We start from the raw sequence: 24,254 nt of genomic DNA on the forward strand, positions 1-24,254 counted from the left end.
TATAAGCATACAAAGAGGCTCAAAATGGAAATGGTATTTTTTAACATTTAGCAAGATGTAAATATCAGCTGTTCTCTTAAACGTAACTAAAATAATCATTACCATTAAGCATCTTTTCCTTGAGATGTGGAGGGTTGTGCAGAGTACCCTGTATACAGTGTTGCCAAATTTAAACAAATAAAAATATGTGATGCCCAGTTCATTTAGAATTTCACATGAATAACAAATAATTCAGTATATTTAATATATCCCCAATATACATTACATTATATTATATTGTATATTAGGAATATGCTTATATAAAAAAATTGTCATTTATCTGAAATTCAAATGTAACTGAGTGTTGTATATTTTATCTGGCAACCCTACCTGTACGTCTACCAGATCTAGGCTTTGATAAATGTTTAGACATTCTCCCTAGTTTCTGTTTGTTTTTATCTTCTTAAATCCTGTGCCACTATCACTTCCATTGTGCCTGGCAGACCAGATTTATTTATCCCTGGGGTGTCTTTTACAGGGCAAACCCAACTGTACTATTAGCAATATGCCTTTACAACAAACTCCAAGAAGCAGTCTTAATTGAGTTAGGTGTTACAATGTCCTTTTACATAGATATTGATCTATTGTTGGGATGTAAAAATTTCTGTATGTGGAGATTAGTATTTTGGTCATTTTGAGCTTTGGCCAATGCCAATCCCCTGAGTTGACAGGGGATTTCAATTTTAGCTGTGACAATTTTAGCTCTCAGACCCTCAAAAAAAAAAAAAAAAAAAAAAAAGCTTTAATGATGAGGTGAGGACAGAGACAAGCTTCCAAATACCTAGCATGTAATTATGTGTCTTAGCATGTCAACCTATGATTGCTCTTCTTCACTAAGGAGCAGTTGGTAAGTTCTCATCCTGAGAGCTATTTTTTTTTTTAGTCAGCTTACAGAATTAATTCAATGGGTGAAACAAGACTTCCCCCAAATTAGGTAAATGATCAAAACACGCTTGAAATTTCTTCTGCAAATAACATAGCTTATCACCATTGCATGTAGCTTTGGAATAACTTATGGAAAAATTTTTACACTTCTGTAATTGTCTTTAATTAACCCTCTAAATGTATTTTTAAAAGCCTCCAAACCAAACAAGTCCATTTTCCATTTTAGACCACCACCTTTTTTCCAAAGAAAGAACTTACAGAATATTCAGGTCTGGTTCCCCTTCACTTTGTGCCTATGTTTTTAACTTGTGCTATTTAAGAAGCAGGAAGGAAAATTTAGTCTTAACATTTGATTTCCAAATTTCATGAATTTCAAAGCAGTGATCTGCAAACTTTGCTAGGCATCACATCACTTTTGGGGCTTGTTAGACAACTGAGGCCTAACCGCCCTACCACCCTCCACCCCCGAAATTGTGATTTAGTAGATCTGGTGTGGGAACCAGCACCTGCACTTCTAATAAGTTTCTCAAGTGTAATATACATCCAAGTATATAATCTTATCCATATATACAATATGAGGCAAAGCTGAATTCTAATCATTTCTTATGTGGACACTGAAGGATTATAAAGTAGATGGGAGGAAAGAAAATCCATCCTAAAAATATATAAGGTGATGAAAATAAGTTCATCTTTCTATTGCCTGAGCTCTTTGTTGAAATGGGTGCTATGAAATTATACTAAAAATAGTAGATCTTTGGATGTTTTGGGTTCTATAAGTCTTCTGATGTTCTTTGAAAAGGTATATACATTTTACAGTTCATGAAAGAACAAGATATATTTTGACAAATGCAAGGAAAAGTTCTTACACAATGGAACAATATGTTGAAGCTATTTTTAAAAAGCTTTATTGTACCATTGCCACTACATTGTTTCCACATTATACACAATTCCTCTTAGAACACAATTCAAAATAAGGCGGACCGTCCTGGGTCCAATCTCAGAAGTTTTAGCATTTAATGTGTAAAAAATAAAGTTTAGCACTGATAGCTCACCTATAAGATGATTTGCAATGACTGCATCATATCAAGCCCATATTTCAAATACATTTCTTAAAAAAGCAATATGTATTTTAGTTTATTAATTCATCTATGATTGCCTCAGAAAAAATCAATAATAGAAATGGAATTTTTGTATAATGATAATAAAGACAATACACAATTTGTTAGTTTCCCTCTTTTAAATGGTACAAAAAGCTTTCGAGCATATTGAAAGAAATAACTTGAATAAAGCTCATTTTGGAGATAGAATATTTTAACTATATTGATACTTTCCATTCTGTAGGAAGACACCAAATGTAATGTGCCCTTTAAAAGTGGGAAAATAATCTGGAAAAGAGTTAACAAATGAAACAGAAGCTACCTTAGAAAAATGATGATTTGTATATATATATATATATATATATATATATATATATATATATATATACACATAAATATTTAAATTTAATATATAAAATATTTTAAACAAGATTGGGATAGAATAAAGATAAAGTGAAAGGTCTGGGAATTATAATAGTCTAAATAATTATTAGAAATGGTAAAATGAATAATTAACATTTCAGAAAATGTAGTCAATGAAATAAAGGATACATTAAAAAATACACATGCCTAAAATTTGAAAAAGTGAGTAAGGAAGTGAAAAGTTGTTGAAAAGAGTACCAAAGATGGAGAATTTACAAACAATGGGAGACACAACAAATGAGAAGGCATAATCAGAGGTTAAATTTTTTTTTTTTACAGACCTTAGAAGAGATGAAAGATTAGAAAAAAGTAAAATTAATAAATGGAAATTGATACCAGGACATAGCATAGTAAAACATCAAAGCATAGCATAGTAAAAAACTTAGGTTAAAAAATAAATGAAAGCTTAGCCAATCAAAGGAATACTTTTCAAAAGCCAATTACTACTCAGCTACTGTACTATGGGTTGCCTTATGAAGATGTGCCTGGTTTATCCTAATGCCCCATGTTTTCTTTTGGGAAGGTACAAACACACACATTGGAAAAGGATGAGATGGTGGGGTAAAGGGATGGGGGGGAAGAATGGCTTAAAAGTTCATGGCTACCAGGCTGCGGGAGAGACATGCTGAGCCAGAGGCTACTTAAACAGGGTCAGGGCAAGGGCAGATGGAAAGTGGGTGAATAACTTGGTGTGTCCAGGGCTGGCTCATCCATTAGCACATTGGAACATTGCCTAGGGCCCATGAAATGATTTAATTTCTTTGAAAATAATTTTTCATAAAGAACTTTCAGGGTCAAAGAATATGTTAAAAATTTTTTTTCACACATCATGAAAGAATGAGAATGTTAGGACACATGAAAATCTATTAACTTATTTTATTTTTCCCAGTGGAGAAAGGGACCCACAAAGATATAAGAGCACATATGAAAGTCATTTGTGGCCCTGGGTGTGCCCTGATAAGTTCATTGATGTGTCACAGGTTGAAAATTGTTGGGGGACTCTGGATGCTGTGTTAGATATTTTTTAATGATCGTATAAAGCATATATTAATAATCAAGACCAGATGATTTTCAATGATCATGTAAATACATGGTTAATTGCAAGGCCCATGTTGTTATAATGATGCTAGGAGAAAAACTCTAAAATGGCTGTGACAGCCAATTTGGTCAAAGTAGAGTCTGTGTATACAAAAGACACTTTCGGTTTTGCTTTGTTCATTTCCCATCAAGCTCTCTGTATTTACAAGCACTCCTACCAATCCCTAAAGGAAATAAGTTACTAAAACCCTGTCTCCCAAGAGCATACATGATTATTTACCTATTACAATGCTTATGCAGTTTATTCCCTCACCTGTATGAATACAATTAAACAATTACTTTAACCAACAGGTATATCAAGCCAGCCAACAATATGATTTACTTCAGCAGTGAAATTTCTTTTAGCGATTTTACTAACTCAACTATATCAGGGATATTGAAAATATGTCTGCAAAAATTTGCCTGTCCTCAGATAAATATGAGAGCTGAATGAATGAATCTGTAGTAGATGCTGAATAAATGTTGACTGGTTGGCTGACATATACAATGTTTCTCTTCATACAATATGAAACATCTTAGTGAAAGTAACAATTTTAGACAATCATCCAGGTGTTTATACTTGTAGGGAGACTTGGCATTCCTTGGAATAGGTATCCAAAGGCTAGATGGAATTTTGTACTCTTCATCCAGAAGACCTAGAACTACATGAGCATAGTCTACCTGCCAATAGATTTGTGCTGGTGCTGTGGAAACTCTTTTCAAGTTTAGAATGCTTGTATTTCCCTCTCCTAAGGATTATTTGCTTAGATATGCTTGCAGATCAGTAATATCCTTTGAGTAGATTTCTCTGTTACCCATAAAAAAGAGGGGGCCAATGAATGGGTTATTTTCCAGATCATGTAGGTCCATAAAACTTCAGTGATTCGGCCACTGTAACCTTTGTTGTCTGCTTGTGGTGTCAAGACTATTTCCTGTTGGAATAGATGCAACTGTAACTTTTGATTTAAAAATTCTTCTTAATTGGGAAGAAGATAAAAGCAATAGTCATGACTTCGATAGTGGCATAAAGTAGTCCTTAGCTTTCCTTTATTGTTCCCAATAATTCTGATATTCAGCACCTTTTAGAAGTTGAAACATTTACTAATTTAGACAGCACTTATTGACCAGGGAACCAATATTACCTTTAAAGGAGATGAAGATTTCTAAGTTTTGATCCTTGTTAACTGTTTTATAGCACAGTAATTTAGTTTTTCTAACTCTTTTCCTTTTGCATCTCCTGTATATAAAAAAGACTTGGTCATGGAAAAATGATTTTTTCAATTGAATTTCTAGTGAACTTTCCTAGAAATGTACAAGTACCCCCCAAACTGTAGACCAATATAATTTTCGCTTTAGCTTATAAGGTTTTTGCTATGCAGGGAGCCCTTTACTTAGGAGTGCTATGTTTTAAGAGCTTGTAAATTAGAGATTTGAGCCTCAGAATGCATTTTTACTCCTAAAGTAATAATAATCCTTAAAAAAGTCAAATGTGTGATTATTTAAAATTGCTATACTGTTGAACAAAACACAATTTGGTTTTTCCTTATTGCATTATTGAGGACTGCCTTGTGTGAATTTATAGAGACTGAGAAATTATACACAAAATATTTCTAAAAGTCATACTCTTAATACAGTCACTCCAAGGATGTAGCTATACAATATAACACCAAAATATAGGGAGGAAAAATTAGAATCTGTCAATCACTTGTTTTATTGACACCCTGCTAAAGGTAAGATGGTTTCCAGATAACTGGATATCTGGCAACTGATTGACAAAAGAATATATGGGGAGAATGAAATTTTGTAATTTTTAGCCAGATATGTTGGCATTTTGGAGGCAATGTTTTTTATTATTACTCTTACTATTCAGAATAATAGCTATAAGGCTCTAATTTTTTTTTTTTTTTTTTTTTTTGTGGTATGCGGGCATCTCACTGTTGTGGCCTCTCCTGTTACGGAGCACAGGCTCTGGACGCGCAGGCTCAGCGGCCGTGGCTCACGGGCCCAGCCGCTCCGCGGCATGTGGGATCTTCCCTGACCGGGGCACGAACCCGCGTCCCCTGCATCGGCAGGCGGACTCTCAACCACTGCGCCACCAGGGAAGCCCCAAGGCTCTAATTTTTTAAAAATTGATCTTAAAAGTTTGATTTTTTAAAAAAGAGTCTGTCTACCAGGTACACTTTTTTTTTTTTTTTTTTTTTTTTGGTCCAGAATGAAGATGTGTAGTATATTCTTTAAGGGTAAACTTGAAATTCAGAGGGGATGGCAAAAATCTCAATCCATCTTTTCTTTAATTTGGTATTCTACTATGTACTGGTGATCCTGGTTCTACACAATCTATATATTCTTTTAAATTAGATTCCCATTAATTAGGTCCCATTAAATTCTATTTGTCCATTAAAAGTTTGTTTTAAGGGGTTTTATTTATTTATTTTTAAAGTCTTTATTGAATTTGTTACAATATTGCTTCTGTTTTATGTTTTGGTTGTTTGGCTGCGAGGCATGTGGGATCTTAGCTCCCCAACCAGGGATCGAACCTGCACCCCCTGCATTGGAAGGTGAAGTCTCAACCGGTGGACCACCAGGGAAGTCCCAAGGGGTTTTAAAGAAATATAAATTATATGAAAATTTAAAAAGACAGGTCAATTTTACATTCTTCTCCTAATAAAAAATCATTGCAGTAGCACTGATTATTTGAGGAAATCTGACCCTAGTATAGGTCCTTCTCTCAAAAACCTTCACATTAACTTTTGAATTGAATTTTAACCCACTTTGGAAGCCTATTTGATTCACCCTCCCTGTATAGAGGGACTCGAGTAAAGGAGAGGTAGAAGAAGAAAAAAGGTGTCTTATTGAGAATGAAGCGCAGCTAAATTATGACAAAATCCAGTGGGCACTCAAAGGATTGTTTAAAAAGTATGCAATTTAAGAATTCGCTTTTAAATGAAAAAAAAAAAAAACCCCACAGTTGCTTAATGTGACACACTGGCAAGAATATATATTAGAGGGAGGGGTATTTTTTTTTCCTACTTACACTCTATTGTAATTATATATTTACTTATTTGCCTTCCCCATTATCCTAAGAAGCAAGACATATTTAGTGATTCTCAACTTTGGCTGCACATTAGAATCACCTTGGAAGCATTTAAAAATTATAATGCCTGAGTTAGTTGGCCTAGAGGATGAAGCCTGGATATTAATCCTATTTCAAAGGTCCCACTGGGATTCTGATGTGAAGCTTGGGTTGAGAATCACTGGTGTAGAGTACTTCAGTTACTAGCACAAGCTCTGGCACCTAGTAGGTAATAGAGAAATATTACTTAGATACTTGAATGGCATCATGAATGTTTCCTCTATGAAACAAATATGAAATGTATAGTTCAGATTTTGACCTTCACAGGTATGCTTTTACTGAAGAACCTAATTTAAAAAATCACATCCTATGGATTAACAACATGCATATTTGTGCTGCTTAAGAGTGTAGTATTTAGTTATCAACTCTAAGAAAGGACATTTGGAATCATTCATCACAAACATCTGCATGCAATTTAATTTTTCACAATGGATTCTCTAGAAAATCAGTGAGTGTTCATGCTATGGGTCAACCAATATCATTCTGTGTGGATCGAGAAGAAAAATGTGTCTGTTAGCTTATAACCATGTTAAGGCAAAAGTATACATTGTACCTATGCATATTCAAATATAAGATTTTTTTGAACTAGAATTGTACAAATTTTAGCTCTGCTTTTTCTAGAAGTCCATTTTTTTCCCAACACACATTATCAGGCATTTTTGGATATGGCATGTTCAGTGGTTAACTGTAACTGGTATATTGTATCTACTTTACTTTTGAAGTGAAGTCCATCATTGGGCATGTTTTGTATGAAGATCAAAGGAGATAGTTTTTCCATGAATTATCTTCTATCTTAAATAACCCATATCTACTGAATCCATATGTGCTTTTAAAAAGTTCTAATGAAAGAATATTGTTCTAAATAAGGTTTGATTAGGATTTGGGGAGGAATCTCACTTCTTGTGTACAACCATATACCTTACAACTGAAATATTTACAATGTTTCTGTGTTGTTTGGGACAGGCCTAGTTAGATGAACTACAGGAAAGGAATTGTATGAACTGGTGCTATATGCTGTATACTCTCTGATAAAGTGAATTTTCTAATTAACATTTACATTTTTTTATCTTACTCTCATATCAGAAATTTTATAAGAACAGGGACTCTTCTTGTATTGTAGAAGAACCCATGCATTTAATTGGCACCTAATTAGATGTTTGTCTAATTTTTGAAGTGAATGAGTGACAGATAACTGTTCAAAGATCAGTGTGGTGAAAAAACTCATATAAGCCTCAAAAATCAACACCTAATAAAAAGATTTAAAGGTACAGGGGATGTTGATCCCCAGATGAGGTTGTGAATCAAAATTATTTGGGGAACTTTTAAAAAAATATCAAGTATCATGCCCAAATATAGATTTCTTGGAATCAAATCTTGGAGATGATCATAGAGGAAGAAATGATGGCAATGATTCCCTCTACTCCTTCTCCCCACCAGATGATTCTGGATGTAGCCAATTGGGCAAGAGTCTGTGTAAGCATTTGGGAAGTACTATAAAATGGAACATGTACTGGTAGAGGAATCAAGAAACTTGGGTTCTAATCATACCTCTGCCACTTAATTATCTGGGACAATTCCCTTAACCTTGACAAATTTTAATCTTAATGAACGGCTTCATTTCTAGAGAACTCCTCCAGTGATTTATACCTAATATGTAATAATTCTTTTATCCTTCATGACTTCCTAAAGCAAACCTCTAATGGAGGAGTAAATAAGCAATAAGATGATTCAATAAAATAGAAAATTAAGCCGTATCCACAAATAAAAATTCCTAGTCTAGGACTGAACTGTATGTTGTACCAGAAATTTATGCATGTGTATACAAGTTTTTATATGTGTCCATCATCTAGGTTATATCCATCAATGATCAACAAATTAGAAAACTCTGTGGCTGCACATTGGTTCTTACCATTTCAAAATATGTTATCTCCAAAAAATATCTACCCTTAAACATTAGTACAAGAGACTGGCAAAAGCATAATTTATTATCTTCCCAGTCTTAGCAAGCACCATTATGATGTTGTAATAGTTCCTCATAATCAGAGAATAGAAGTGTCTAAATCAGCAAAAATATTAATTTCCTGATCATTGGCTTTAGTCATTGCATATACATATGTACATAGAGCTACATACCCACATTTAGTAGTACTTAACCAAAGTGCTTAATGTCTGGAACAAAAGAGAAGCTTGAGAAATATTTGTTGAATTAACAAAAGAAGCAAGAAAAAAAGGAAGGAAGAATGAGAAATAGACAGAAAAAGTTGAGCTTATTTTAATGAAGATAATGAAGTTTTCCAAGTCAGTGGGTATCATGTGATCCATTTCCATTAGCTTATGAATCTTCCATAGGAATTTTGTTGGGGCATGTGGACTTCCCTTGAATGTGAAAAAACAAGACATTTAGCAGAAAAAGTTTCAGAATCGATTCTGAAAGGAAGAGCTCACCTTTTTTAGAGCAGAGGCTTTCATTGACTGGTTTTCCCTCTTCATTGACATCTATTTTCATCCAGCTGTGGAGGTACTTCCTGCCCTTCTTGACCACTACCCTGAAGCCTTGTTTCTTGAGAAAGAGAGAGGCATTTTCCACCTCAAGGAACCCTTCCTTCTCATAGCAAGTCCATCGAGGTGCCCGGGAGCAAGGGGCAAAGATGGCGGATCGGGAAGGGCCACCAGAAGAATCAGAGATGCCCAGGCACAGAGCAGATTTAACATGAAGGAGCTTTCCATCCTCAGTCCACATCCACTGTTGGTTCTGGCTGGTCCCATTGCACAAGTCCATGACCACTCTCTCATTTTTGAAAAGGCACTGTTGTTTCTGGACATGGACAATCTGAAACCCCTCTGGAAGACGAGAAGCTCATCAAGTACTACGTAGCAAATCATAAGGCCCACCAGAAAACAAAACAACCTACCCACAAATCAGCCAGGTCAAAGTACGAGGTTTACTTATCTTTTGCAATTGCTATCATTTCAAGTGACTATTCCTAGATTCAACACATGTGATTTAAAATCCCAAAGCAGACAATGTCAAAATGTCACACTTAGCTCCCTTTCTTTTCCTTTCACATGGCTTAGGGAAGAAAATACACCCCCATTGAAATAATGAAAGGAAGCTTGGAAAAGAAACAAAACCATCCAAAGAGTATGGTGTGATATTTTAGCCCAAATAATTAAATATGTTAAAGTTATAAAAAACCCAGTTCCTGTTTTAACCATTTCACTCCTTCCACCTCACCTCCATCCCCCACTCTAAAAAAGCAACCCTTTTTCCAAACCTTAAATTACTATTGCAATGTGTTAGTATACAAATGGACTAGTTTGAATACAATTTTTAAAAATTGGATATATTTGTCCACAAATAAAACAAAATTTCCCATTCCTCTTAGCACATCCTCCTAGCTAATAGCAACCAAATGAAAGTATTGATGATCACAAATTAAATTTTTTATAATCCTAGGGAGAAGCATTTCTCTATTTTGTGACAGTATCTACAATCTTCCTTCAAATGCTAATAGATTAAAAAAATCACCTATTCTCCATGTAAGAAAACTAAATACTCAATTGTTAAACATCAGGATTAAAAAATGAGATATTCAGGCTCAAAAACCATTTTCAAGGTGCTTTTACTTAATTTTCTCAGCTCTCCCATGAAAATATTCAGACGTTTCAAATAACAACTTCCAAATAAAACACACCACAGTTCCCCAACCCCCTTTAATTATATTTCTTATATTTTCTTTCTTTAACACAAAGGAAACAAAACTATAGCCTGTCAGGGAAAAGGCATGGAGATGCCACAGACTGTTACATAATGATACATTCTTCCCCCCCTCAGGGTTGCTTTACTCTCTGCTGTAAAGATGCCATTTCAGGAGCTGCCTGAGGCATTTGGAAGACACAAGAGAAGGCCATTTATTTTCTTTTGGAGAGAAATCTCAACGGTGTGGGCATGGCAGGCTCCTTTTATTCCCCCTCCTCATCGTCTTTGGCTAAACTGCCATGGAGACCCGGCTCCATTTCCGCCTTGTTTCAGACACTTTTCAAAGGACAGAGACTCCACTGCTGGCTGTTGGAGAAATGCCTCAGGAAACTGAGGCAGACCCACTCACCTGAGTTCCCGAAGATGAAGCAAGTAAGAATCGCCACGTAAAATTCAGCCTCCATTTTCCACTTAACGACTGTTCATGCTTCGCTTGGAGGAAAAAAAAAAATCTCCCAGATAAGAGAAGCAAAGACTAGGAAGGAAATGTGCCTTCATGGTGGGGGGAAAAGTCAGTGACGAGCACTTCCTCCTATTGAATTGTTTGGGGGAAGTTTTACACCAGTTGTCCTTTTCTGTTTCCTTAGAAAGAAGGGATTATGATTGCCTCTCTTTTTTTTATGTAGAAAAAATTCCAGCCTTCAGGAGCAGAATAAAACTTGTAAGTTTTCTTCTACCATCCCTGCGGCACAAGACTACTTAAGCTCAAGAGGGAAGAAAGGAATTGTAATCTTAGGTAACTGAATGTTCCTACAACATTACATGTCTTCAGGTGATGTGATTCTGCTGAACAAACAGAAATCGTGTAATTTATGAGAGTCTATGACAAGTGATACAAAGACATAAACATGTACTGTTTGTATAATGATAGCTGGCAGCCTATCGAGGAAAACCACATAATGATGGCACTTCTAGATCATTATCTCTCAAGTGATGACAATACTACAGTTTGAAATAGTCAATTCCACTGGGGAGAGGCAGACTAAAATTAAACCCATCCCACTATCGACTTCAGGCTTTCCCCAAAAGATAATGGTCTCTCTTCAAATAGGAAAAAAAAAAGTACATGCCTTACTCAACATTTAGTATTAAGAGTAGTTTATTGGCAGTAGGAAACAAAGTCAACATAGCTGCATTAAAAATTCATATTTGAGCAGAACATCTAGTGTTTGCTGAGTGTAGTTTTTTTTTTTTAAGCTTTTTTGTCTCTTGAGGATTAAATCCTTTCAGAGATTTAAGGATATCCATGGCAGCATCCTTTTAAAGAACCTCTGGAAATGGGACAGGTTACATCATTCCCAAAGGCATCTGCCTTTTGCTGGGAGAGAGATTTCAGGTAGACAGCATATTCAAAAATTCTTTCTTAGTAAAAGAGAGACAAGTATTTAAAATTCTTAACACATCATAGTTGCTACAAATTTGTTTTTCCCTTTGAAAGTAAAATGACTCACAATGTAGAAATACAGTGGGTAGAATTCTGGAGCAGAAACCACCTCTATGCCCAATAGTAGAGAGTAAATACATATATACCCAATGACAATCATTGTGCTCTGTAATTGATTGGTACGAGGTACTGATAAATACACATTTAATAGGTAATATTTTCAAGACACGTTTCCATATAAAATAGTTACTGCTTCTGTTTTTTTTTTCAAAAACAAGGACTTATTTGTTAAAAATCCATTTTCAATCACAACTTTAGCGGCAAGATTCTGGTAACTGAGAAAGGAATTAGCACTTAAAACAGGAATAGTTTAACAGCTGACAGTCCATTCACAAGACAGATTTTTTGCAAACATAAAAGCATCTAAACACACAATAATAATTTCTTCAGCAGCTCTTCAAGTCGTCATCTGATGACATAAATTTCATACATATATTCTGTGTGGCAGATAGTCAATACAGACAAAACAAAATCCTCCTTAGCTGTGTGAGAAATCAATCATACCTCCATCAGCAAAGGACCTTCAAAATAATTTAGGGGATGCTTACAAATGCATTCATATACACAAGAGGCTGGCAATCTTGAATATGTTGCCATCTTCCACAATCCATGTCCCAGCTTGGCTTCACATCTTCTCTTTTCTTCCACTGCCGGAAGCTCCTTCCAGAAGCCTCAAGTGGGTAATTGACTAATCACCCCTAGAGAGCAATGGTCTGGTAAGTCTTCAGAGAATCACTGGACAGTTTCTGCCGCAAGTCTGCTCTCGTACAGGCACAGAGCGTGATGTACAAATTCATACTGCTCACTGGTTTGGACCATTCCACCCCTGCAAGGAAGAGATAATATAATAATTTATTGCTAACGTCCCACAGTCTCAAGTAACTCAGCAACCACACCCAAACGCAGGTGTTAGGCTAAAGACACACAGAACAGTTGGCCTGGTGATTCTTTTGTTATCCCTCTTACCTACGTCCAGATGACCCAACTGGTGAATTTAATATGCTTATGTATATAAAGGGATTAACACAGTGCCTAGTACACAGTAGACATTTGATTAATTTTACCAACATATTGTCACTGGAGAGGCAGTACAGCCTCCTGGTTAGGTATTTGGACTTTGGAACCAGACTGAGTTCAAATCCCTCCTATGCCAGTTCTTAGTTGTGTGATCTTGGCCAAGTTCCTTAAAACCCTTTGTGTCTCAGTTTCCTCCTCTGTTAAAGTGGGAGAATAACAGCACCTCTTTCATAGGATTGTTTTGAGGGTTAAATAAATTCATGTATCTGGAGTGTTAGCATTACTTCTCGGGTGCATTATCATTCATTTTATACGGATTTATGCACTTGGATTAAAATTGATTGATGTAGGTTTACTAAACAAAACTCAACTGTGAAATGTTGCTCTTTCTACAAGTAAAAAAAACTACCTTGGAATGGTCTATTTGATTATGTCTTGTGAAAGCAACCTTTGGGGGTGGTGTGCTGAGTATCTAAACACAATAGCAGATACTATGTATAAAATAGACAACTAATGAGAACATACTGTATAGCACGGGGAACTCTACTTAATGCACTGTGGTGACCTAAATGGGAAGGAAATCCAAAAAGAGTGGGGATATATGTAGGTGTATAGCTGATTCACTTTGCTGTACAGTAGAAACTAACACAACATTGTAAAGCAACTATACCCCAATAAAAATTAATAAAAAACCCCCACAATAGCAGGTGGGTCCTTATATGAGTTGGAAAGAGAACTGGTTCTTGCTTTTTTCCCTTTGTCATTTTCATTATCACCCCTAGATACCTTATGGGTTTTTTTTGCGGTACGCCGGCCTCTCACTGTTGTGGCCTTTCCCGTTGCGGAGCACAGGCTCCGGACGCGCAGGCTCAGCGGCCATGGCTCACGGGCCCAGCCGCTCCGGGGCATGTGGGATCTTCCCGGACCAGGGCATGAACCCGTGTCCCCTGCATCGGTAGGCGGACTCTCAACCACTGTGCCACCAGGGAAGCCCTATAACTTATGTTTTAGTTTAGTAGAAGGTATCTGACTTCATGAGAAGTAATGATGCTTCTCGTTATACATAAAATAGCTATATGGCATTTTGTTTTTTTGATAATGGTTCTTTTACATGGCAAAGCTACTGAGAGTTGTGTAAATGTTACATATTTTTTCTGCTCACTGAATAACTACATCCCTATTAGTAACTATTTGAAGTCTTATAATCTTCATAACTCTACAACCAATGCTACAACCAATTATAAACTTATGTTTTAGCTAGTTCTTCCTAGTGGCTCTTGTTACCATTCAAAATAATTATTTTGAGGCCTTTGAGCACTTCAACTTAAAAAATGAAATATACTGCCTCACTGTAGTGTGATTTCTAGTTAATGGTAATAACTAAAACTGGGCTTGTACCTACGTTTACTTACCCACTGCTATAAACACAAGCTTACAAGATACTAAAGCAGTAAGATTTCACCCTTTTAAACTAAGCAGTGATATTAAGTTAGTAACACTTCACTCTTCAAAACGACACTAAATTGGTCGACATAATGCCCAAATGATGTATTTGGCAAGAAATAAAAAGGTAAATATATGCTTTTTGGTGACTGCAACTTATTGGCAGAAATATTTCATTGGTGCTCTTCCCTAGAACTGCACAGGCAACTTTCTGGCCAAAGTGTTCCTTGATCCTAAGTTGACAACAGGAATAGCCAGCTGAGGATGTGGTGACTTTTCCTCTTCTTAGCTGATGACTTCTGGGCACACCTAAAAACAGCAGGTGTCCGGAATATGCTGGCTTTGACTGTGAAGCTTGGGAGATCCAGCCACGGTAAATATTGAGGCAGCTCCAGGGAGCTGAGAGGTGCCTCCCTTCCTCTGGCATCCGCACAGCTCATTAGTCCCCCTCCCTGAGTTGCAGATGGTATGTGGAGCCTTATATGTGCTCCATCTCACGGACTCTGGTCTGTGAACTTCTTCCCACCATTTACTTCACACTGAGGCAAGATTTTCCCCTGATTGTATGTTCTGGTGAACACTGGTATTTACTTGTCCAACTGGTGAATGAATGAAGGCACAGTCTAGGTTTTAATTACCATTTTACCCCAGATAGGTTAGCAGTGTATTTTAATGCTTGGAGGATACTTACTATGACATTCTGTTAACTAAGTCAATGTTGTTTCTGCCAGCGAAGTTGGAGAAGATGGGGAAATGAACTCATTAGTTGTAGGTTAGCAAAATTCTTGTGGGTCTCAAGGCTTAAGGAAGGTATATGAAAAGTTAGGTTACTTCCCACTTGTTTTGAAAAATAAAAGGGAGAACATTGACATCGGAGGGATCGTCTGAGATCATGTATTCCAACTGCCAACAAAATGTTGTCTTTCCAAAAGGGAGCAGTCTACATGGTAGATGGTCAGCTAGTTTCTGCTGGAGTGCTCAGCCTTTGCCAAGATTGGCAGGGAAACTTCTGAAGACGTTAGAATGAATCTGCCCCTCTCTAACTTTCACCCGCTCCATTGGTCCAACTGAAATAACCCCAAGAAACCTTAAGGCTCCTCTTATAGTCACACAATAGCTCTCTAAATGCTGGAAAACAACCATCAAAGTCCCGTAATCTTTTCTTCTCTAGACTAAACATCCTGTGGTCACTCAATATTTCTATGCAGGCTGGTTTCCCTGTCACTCACCAATCTAGTCTCCCCTTTCTACAGGCTGTTTTTTTTATCAAATATGACCTTCTTAGAGTGTTGTGTCTACTCCCAATGAGATCCAGTCAGTGGGAATATTTTCCCCCTTGAACTCCACGTTATAGACCAATGAGTTTGCATCTACAGGTGCACTGGGTGGAAAGATCTCACAGTGCCTACCTAGTGCCTGGTGCTTTGCAAGCATTTTAGGATAGTAAGTGAAGCTTTGGGTTAATGAAAAAGTCCACAGGATTTTTTTGAATGTGAAAATTACAGCTCTCTTCCATCCTGTACTTATGCTATTGAGTTTTTTCAAACTAAATGCAGAACTTTTTGTTTATTCCTATTAACTTCAACTTGTTGGTTTCAGCACAAAGTTCTTATTTACTGATATCACTATTTATATTATTCAGTATATTAGCCTCTATTTCTCACCCCCAGATTTGTGTCTCCCAGATAGTTAACAAGCATGCCTTATGTCTTTTTATCTGTCATTTATAAGGTAGTAGAGAAAGACAGAGCTAAGATAGGGTCTTTATTATAAGTAATTTAATATCGTGTGATATACTGTCTAATCCCATTCCAAAATTATGTCTAACGAGGTTTTAGATCCTTTAAGAGCAGGCATGATGTTATAGTCTTTGCATATTTGCAAAAGTGAAAAGCACTTACTAGTCCTAAGTAAACATCTGTCAAGTAAGTTACCCAGGCCATGCTGTCTCATGTTATATGAAAACATATAAACTCCAGACTAAAAGAAGGCAAGGGACATCCCAGAATGTATTAACTGGAGGCTGACTCAAAATCAGGAACTCATTACAGTCATCTTTTAAAATATTAAATTTCCAGTTGCATATATTGGTATGTAGAATTCTCTGTTGATCTTTGTAAGAACTTGAATTCTAGGATTACCCTGCAGATTTTATTCTGTTATGGGACAAATACAGTCTTCTTTAGGCTGGCCATAGTGAAAATACTCAAGAAGCTAATATAGTGCTTATATACAAAATACATTTATGGAATAAATAAACAACGTGAAATTAATCATGAACCCTCAAGAGAGCCCTGTACTGATTCAGCCTCCAGGAGAGCTCTGACTTGGACTGCAGGTAACTTTCAGGTCAGACAGGGCTCCATGGACTTGCTGAGGCCTGGATCTATATCACTGATGTAAAGTTCCTAAGCAAGCTGGTCTTCGAAGGTAAGAAGCAGGGATGCTCTTTTTATTACTTTAAAAAGCATTATCCAACCCCCTTTTAAAGAGCAGGCACTAAATAATCTTTGACCTCCAACAGATCATAGTTTAAACTTGACCAAAGTTAAGATTTTAAAAGATTTCCATGGTGATCAAGATGATGCTTCAGTGGAGAAAAGTTGTCATCAGTCGGGCAGCACGCCGACATCACCACCATTACCTAGTACATTGTATTAAAGCATTATTTCTCATTGGAGAATCCTCTTTGGGCACAAATCTTTTCCCAGGGGGTATAATGCATTAAGCTACAATATCTATTGCCAAACAGGTATCAGATTATCAAAAAAGGGTGAGGTCATATAAAAGCAGGGCAAGGCAACCCAGTTAGCTGTGAGAGTCACTGTGAGTTTGAAAAGGCACTTGGAATGCCAAAGCACCACGTTCATTACCAGTAGGGACCAAAGTGTGTTAAGAGGTTAAAAGGCACCATACACTGTTGTCAAGACAAATCCTGTCACTACCACTTACTAGCTGCTTTACCCTTATTACATAATCTTTGCCATGCTGTTCTCTCATCTGCAACATGATGAGGTATTCAAATAAGAGTACCTGCCTCATAGCACGGTTGTGAATTATAAATGGGACAGTCCATTTAAACTGTTTATTAGCACATAGCCAAGCACTTGCAGGTACCATAGTGCTAACTGTTTTTATTATTATTACTCTTTGGTGCTATCTGGTCAAACAGGACTAGTTGGAAGGTTCTGGGATGAGTCCTCTGAGGACCTTGTAGAACTAAGAGCACTCCTGGCAGAGGATAGCTCTGCCATATTGCTCAGGTTGGGCAAGCCAAGATGGAAAGAGCCCAGTATGTTTTTAAATATTAACCAGCCTAGAAGTCACCTACAGTGGAGGTAGATGACCTAGTGGCAAGAAGTGGACTTGGAGTCTGACAGATTCAAGTTTGAATCCTTGCTTTTGAACCTATCAGCTATAGGATTTTGAACAAATCATTTGTTCCTCCTAGCTGGGTTTTCCTGACTTATAAAATGACATTAATGACAAACCTCATCAAGATTGTGAGGATTAAATGAGTCAGAGCCTATCAATGTCTAGCCAAAGGCTATTCACAGAATTCCCAGGAGCCTGGGGTTCTACAGTGGTGCCTGTAGTGGAGAAGGAGAGTGGGCCTTTAGGACTGGCTTCTAATCACAGTTTTGACCAGGGCAGCAGTTCTCCTTTTTACTGTTTTTCTTTCTCTTTCTCTCTTTCTTTCTTTCTTCTTTTCTTCCTTCCTTCCTTCCTTCTTTTATTAATTATTGTTAATGGTTTTCCATATTGGTGTTTTGTAGAAGATTTTGTCTTCCCAATGTTTTGTTTCCTGTTGTTCACTAAAAAAAAGTTTAAAAACCACTGGCCTGGCAAACGGTGTTTACCTAATAAAGTTTCACTTTTTGCAAGGTTTAAATGAGATAATCCATAAAATGCTTAGCACAGTGGCATTTAGAGTACTAAATAAATGCCACGTGTTCTATTTCTTATTCTGTTGGTAAATGCTTAGTTAACATAAGCCCTTAGGGTGATCATGCATCTGGTTTGCTTGGGACAGTCCTGATTTACTCCTGTAAATGGTGTAATTTTTTTTTTTTTTTTTGCGGTACGTGGGCCTCTCACTGCTGTGGCCTCTCCTGTTGCGGAGCACAGGCTCCGGACGCACAGGCTCAGAGGCCGTGGCTCACGGGCCTAGCTGCTCCGCAGCATGTGGGATCTTCCTGGACCGGGGCACAAACCTGTGTCCCCTGCATCGGCAGGTGGACTCTCAACCACTGCGCCACCAGGGAAGCCCAATGGTGTAATTATTAATAAAGCCCCATTTCACTCTCAGAAGTGCCTGGGTTTGGATGACATATTACTTGTTCACCCTAATTCTGCCCCATTTCATGCTTTGGAAGAAAGTCACTTCTTTTACTGCAAAAATGGTGTTGGGTGCAAGCCTCTGATTTCTTTGTGGCCACAGAATATGAACAGTGTGTATGGCCAGGCCAGAGAGGATTCAGATATACTGCCCTTCCAGAAATGTCAGATAGCACATGTCACATTAGCCCCGTCAAACAAATAAATCAGTGTCTTCTCGGACGCTCTGCATAAAAGCACATAGCTTTGTCAGCTGAGGGTAAACTCAGGTTAGAAGAGAAAAAAACTATACATTTTTTCACCTTTGCTACTGCGAGGGTGTGTTGAAAAAACCCCCTCCAGATGCCCAGGAGAGAGATTTGGTTTTTAACATGTTAAAATTGTGACCTTTTGTGACTATTAACTCACACATACAAAGAGCAACAAGCCTTTCCTGCTGCACCACCCAGAGCGTATCCGGTCTAATCAGTAGACAGAAGAAATGCTGCAGCGGTGACTCACTTCTGGGCTAACAATGGAACTTACGCTCCTTGGCTTTTTATTATTTTTGAATCTGGAATTCTTTTGGTAAAGTTTGGTACAGTAAATTTAGAACAAAAGTTGTGGATGTTAATGTGCCTCATGGGTAAAGCTCTGATAGCTTGGGCATGAGTCAAACAAGGCTAACGTCTGGGGCTGAACTTGGGGTGTCTCAGACAGACATCTTCCCTGTGTCTATATACCATGTCATTTCAAGGACAAAGAACTTAAACGTTTTGATTGTTTCTGACCAGGTGTTTTGAATATAGATACTTTTTTCTACAAAGTATTTGTAGGACATAAAAGCCAACACAAGTCAAATGATAATTCAATGCACTAGCATACCTTGAGTTCCATTTTTTTCCCCTGAAAACTAGCCAATTTTCTTCTGAACACCCAGGTTAACACTCAATTGACTCCTAGCTGAGAAGAAGGAAAAGGTCGTCCTGACAACCACTTGGAAGATTCGGTTGGCATTATCTGTTTTACGAGAGGACGTCTTGTTATGGTCTCAAGAACTGTGATGTCAAGTAAATCCAAACGAATTTCTAAGTTTTACCTTCAAGTGTTCTGAATATAAGTAAACCAAAATGTTCAATCCCTGATCTTCAAATGAGATCATTGAAATTCACTAATTAAGGGGAATCTCTGGGATTAGTTGGGATTGCAGAAGGATATGGCTAAATGTAAGACAAAGGTTGGTAAAAATTATACCAAGAGGTGGAAATTTTAGCTTTGGAATTATTTTAACCTAGTTTTGGAGACAAAGAATATGCTAGGGACACATATTAGCCTAGGAAACTGGTGGCATATGTATTCCTCTTAGGTTGTTATAGTTAAAAAAAATCATCAAACTAAAGTGATTAATCAAAACATTTAAACAATGATATGACGCACACTGGAAGCATTTTTCTATCCTGTCTGGGAAGCCACAAGTAAGGTCTTTGGATGTCATTCCAATTTAAGGCTTCCAAGGTAAGGATGTACAAAGACAACTGCAGATTTCACTACTGACTCTCAAAAGGGTGGATTAGACAGATTGTTTCTTGTTTCTGGGGAAGGAAAAAAAAGAGGGAAAGAGGAGAAAAAGGCTTCGGGATCACAAATTATTTTATGTGTTTCACTTCCCAAATTCTGTTTTCAAGTTCTTCCAGAGTTCAGAGGTGTCGAGTAGGATGAAAAGAAATACAGTGAGGAAAAGATTGCCTGAGGTCAACCTACAATGGAACACGTTCTTTTCCTCCCTGCCTAGACGTCTTCTGGTGCTCCCATCTTGCTCCTTAGTCATTCTCCATATGCATGTGAGGCAGTCTCTGAGTATCCTGGGCCATCTTATTATTATGGATTGTTATTATTATTTTTAAAGGGACAAGTGCATCTCTCAGACTCAATGTGTAAATGACCTTCATCATTATCTCACACCACGAAAACAGTATACACAAGCCTAAATGAATCTCTTGTAGCAGGATCTAAATATGATGAAAGTGTTGGTTTAGCTTTAATAGCAACTGGAATTCTTAATTAGGTGGTATCGTCACAATAATTTAGTGATATTTAAGATTAGAAGATTTAAGCAAGCCATGGAAGGGCTAAATAATAAAACAGGATTAATTTATAAGCATTATGGGATTCAGAGTATAACCATCAGGCTGGGGTCCATGAAATATTTTACTCTTAGAAAGGGGTCCTCAGACCAGATGAGGTTGGAGGCTTCTGATATGCACCACTTCTCTTTCTCCATATGTAGACACAGAGGCTTAGAGTGACAAGTGGTCACAGGAAATTAGCATCAGAGCCAGGACTAGCACCAACATCCGTGACATCTGGTCCAGTCATCTCTGGCACCTCTTTCTCTAGTGGTTGCCTGCTTCCCAGTCCCACCAGCCAGTGCTCTGTCCCAATTGCCTGCTACTGACTTCATCTTTTAATTAAAAATGAATACCATGGCAATGAAGGAATGATCCATGAACACACTTCTAAATAAAACACCTGTGGGTGCCCTGCACTGAATCTGAACTCCTATTTGGAAAAAAGAAATCCTATTTTAGTTCAAAATATGCTCAAAAGTATTATTAATAGGAGAATCACAGACTCATGAATCTGCAGTGAGAACTGTAGTATCTATTAATAGAAGTTGCCTGAAAGCCAATAAAAATAATGTCCTGCCAGAGAGTGAGGAATCCACTAAATGGTTCTGTCATTGTTGTTACACTGGAAACATCCATTCAGCATAACACACTCATCTCTAAACCAGACCATCTGAATTTATTGCTAAAATGCAGACTTGTGATTTGAGTACAAATTGCCTGTTTATGTCATGTTGAATAACAATGATCAAGCATTGTAATTTTTTCTTTCTTTCTTTCTTTCTTTCTTTCTTTCTTTCTTTCTCTCTTTCTTCCTTTCTTTCTTTCTTTCTTTCTCTCTCTCTCTCTCTCTCTCTCTCTCTCTCTTTTTTTTTTTTGACAAGGTCTTTGATCTTACTCAATGCTCACACTGTTGATTTATCAATCATGGAAGCCATTTCCAGTATCAAAACCACTTTCTTTTTCTTTGTTGTGAGCCAGGCTGTGGACTTCTCAGAGGAGGCAGATAAAATTGGTGGGGGGTAAACTATAAAAAAGATGCAATGTGCAGCCTTGGATGACTAGTGGGCAGAGGCCATTGCTAAGGAAGGTATGAGAGGATAGGAAAAATTCTGTGGAGCTTGGAACCTGCAGAGTACAAAATATTAGCCCTCTGATATATTGGCTCTGTCTTTTGTAGCCTTTATTATGCTCAGCTGGATGCTTCCAATTAGTCCCACCCTTTCCTTTCCCCTTTTTAATGGTCTTCACCCAGCCTCAAATTCCTATGCCATCTCTATTCTTCTCTTCGCCACCAAACTTCTTGAAAGAATAGCTTATATTTATTATTTTACAACTTCTTTCCCTCCCTTTTAGATAGTGTCTGAGGAAAGTTTTGCGTGGTCAAATAAATGTGAAAGTGTCCTTCAAGGAAGTGTAATAGATTTCCATGCTGGGGGACACTTGAGATCCTTTAATGCTTTAATACTTTTTGTGAATATCCAAGTGGAGAGGGGTTTTAAGAAATATAGCATATAGCTTTTTCTCAAAATTAATTGAGAAGCTTTTTAATTTTTTTTCTTTTTTTTTTTGCCTGAGTACAGGCTAAGAGAGTCTGACACTTAGCGGGTTCTCATAGTGTAATTAATCGTTAAAATGTGCCCTGAGAAACACAGTCTGGAAAAGTCTGTTAAGGAATCCATCTTGCTCTACCCAGGTGCCTGATGCATGTTCAGCAGTAGATGTTTAGTAAATGTTTGTTGAATGAATGACTGTATGCATGATTCAGGAGGACTGCTCTGAGCAGAGATTGTGGGTGACTGTTCCACAGGACACAGAATTCACGCCCATCTACAAACACCCATCCTAAAACATCCCCCAACAGGGTCGACTGCATGGACTCGACATACTCAGTCACACCAGCCCCATCTCCCTGTGCTGAGAAGGACCCTGTACTGGCTTCAAGTTGTGCTGTTGCCATCTTGAAAGAGTTAATCATTTTTTAAAATGGGGCTCCACATTTTCATTTTGTACTGGGCCCTGCAAATCAGGTAGCTGGTCTTGCAGCTCTTCTGCCCTCACCTTCCCAATGCCCAGAGCTGTCTATCAGTCTCCTCAATGGCAGGGCCTCTTCTGAAACCCTCTCTTCAATTCCTCTTCATCAAGACCTCAGTTCTGAACGTCTTCCCGATGTGCGGAGTTACACACTCTCTAGCTAACATACCCTAACTGGAAAAGGATAGATCACCCTGTTTAAAGTGTTAATAGCCAGGAAGACATAAGGTATCACTCTCACCCGTCAGCTGTAGGTTCAAGAAACTTGAAAAAGGAATGACTCTTTAAACCAAAGATTGGCTCTCTAATAGTAGTCTTTTAAATGTTCACTACACACAGATATTTTAGGCACCCTCCACAGACAGATATTTTGGCATGAGGCAAATTCTCTATGTTCCTCAAATTATATTTTTAAGGCAACTGCTGACAATATCACTTTATCTATTCATGAAACAGCTCTCCTTCATATTAACCATTGTTTTAAAAATTATAGTGTCATTACATTTTTTTATTGGCAAAGAATGGTCAAAGAGCTATGTTTTTGTCTAGCAATTTTGCAGTAAACATATTCCAAAAGATTGTTTACTTTTATCAAAAACAGTCATACCTTTTGAGTTAGAAATCAGAAGTCCCAGATGCCAAAGAGGTCTATTTCACCAGTTTTCTTAGCTAGGTGACATTGGACAAGTTACTTGCTATCTTGAATTCTTTGTTTCCTTATTTTAAAAAAGTGAGGGCAAGGAATATCTCTTTTCTGACTCTTGGGTTCATTTTCGGAGTTAAATGAGGCATGTGCTTTGAAGACCATGGTGCAGTGACCACCATTAAATAAACCTCTGCTGTCAACAGTGCATTCTGGAATGTTTTGGAGAGAAAATTGAAGGCAAGGACTGCCACAGAGACCAGGATTGGGTACAAGGTTTGAAGAACTGATGAAGAACAATAAACTGCAGGAGCAGAAGGACAGACATTTGGATTTTCTGAGGCCACTTTTCCCTTTACCAATATGAGTTAAAGCCATGGTCAACAGCAGCAGTCACCTACAAATTGGAATTTTGAAAGTGAAGTATGACAAGAAAATGAAAAAATGAAGCAAGATGCAAGAAGGATGGGAAGAAGTTGGATGGAGTCAAAGAAAGGAGGGAGTTTTCTGTTTTGTTTTTTATAATAACTAAGGAAGTGCACAACAGAAGGAAGAGACAAGAAAAGGAAAATCTGTTAATCCTGTGAAGGAAGGAAGGCAAAGGAAAGACTTTTCAAGGAAAGTTTCAGGGAGACGATCTGCTTCATAAACAACAGAAGCAGTGACTCAGAATTTATGTAGAAGGGATCTTGATGAATAAATCAGTTAGAATGATATCAAGACACGTATTGGCAGTAATTCAGATCCAGGGGGTAGGGAACCGATAGGCTTTAGATCAGCAGAGAAGTTGAATATGTTTTGAAAATCCTATCAGGA

General features: G+C 37.4%; 2 protein-coding genes across 2 annotated transcripts in view; both read right to left on the minus strand.

Moving 5' to 3' along the window:
* The window catches only part of PTPRB (protein tyrosine phosphatase receptor type B), a gene marked incomplete at its 3' end in the record, with an annotated part of 114,212 nt that extends 103,379 nt beyond the window's left edge, over positions 1-10,833 (minus strand). The window contains exons 1-2 of the mRNA XM_079714194.1: positions 10,764-10,833; positions 9,100-9,495 (exon numbers count right to left, since the gene is read on the minus strand). Of these exons, the coding sequence (XP_079570320.1) occupies positions 9,100-9,495; positions 10,764-10,818 (451 nt within the window). The 5' untranslated portion in view covers positions 10,819-10,833. The remainder of the gene's footprint in view (positions 1-9,099; positions 9,496-10,763) is intronic.
* Positions 10,834-12,590: 1,757 nt separating this feature from the next.
* Positions 12,591-24,254, minus strand: part of PTPRR (protein tyrosine phosphatase receptor type R) — a gene marked incomplete at its 3' end in the record, with an annotated part of 278,404 nt that continues 266,740 nt past the window's right edge. The window contains exon 14 of the mRNA XM_079715195.1: positions 12,591-12,684. Coding sequence (XP_079571321.1) covers positions 12,591-12,684 — 94 coding nt within the window. The remainder of the gene's footprint in view (positions 12,685-24,254) is intronic.

Source organism: Hyperoodon ampullatus (assembly GCF_949752795.1).
Source record: "Hyperoodon ampullatus genome assembly, chromosome: 11".
NCBI classification, from domain to species: Eukaryota; Metazoa; Chordata; class Mammalia; order Artiodactyla; family Ziphiidae; genus Hyperoodon; species Hyperoodon ampullatus.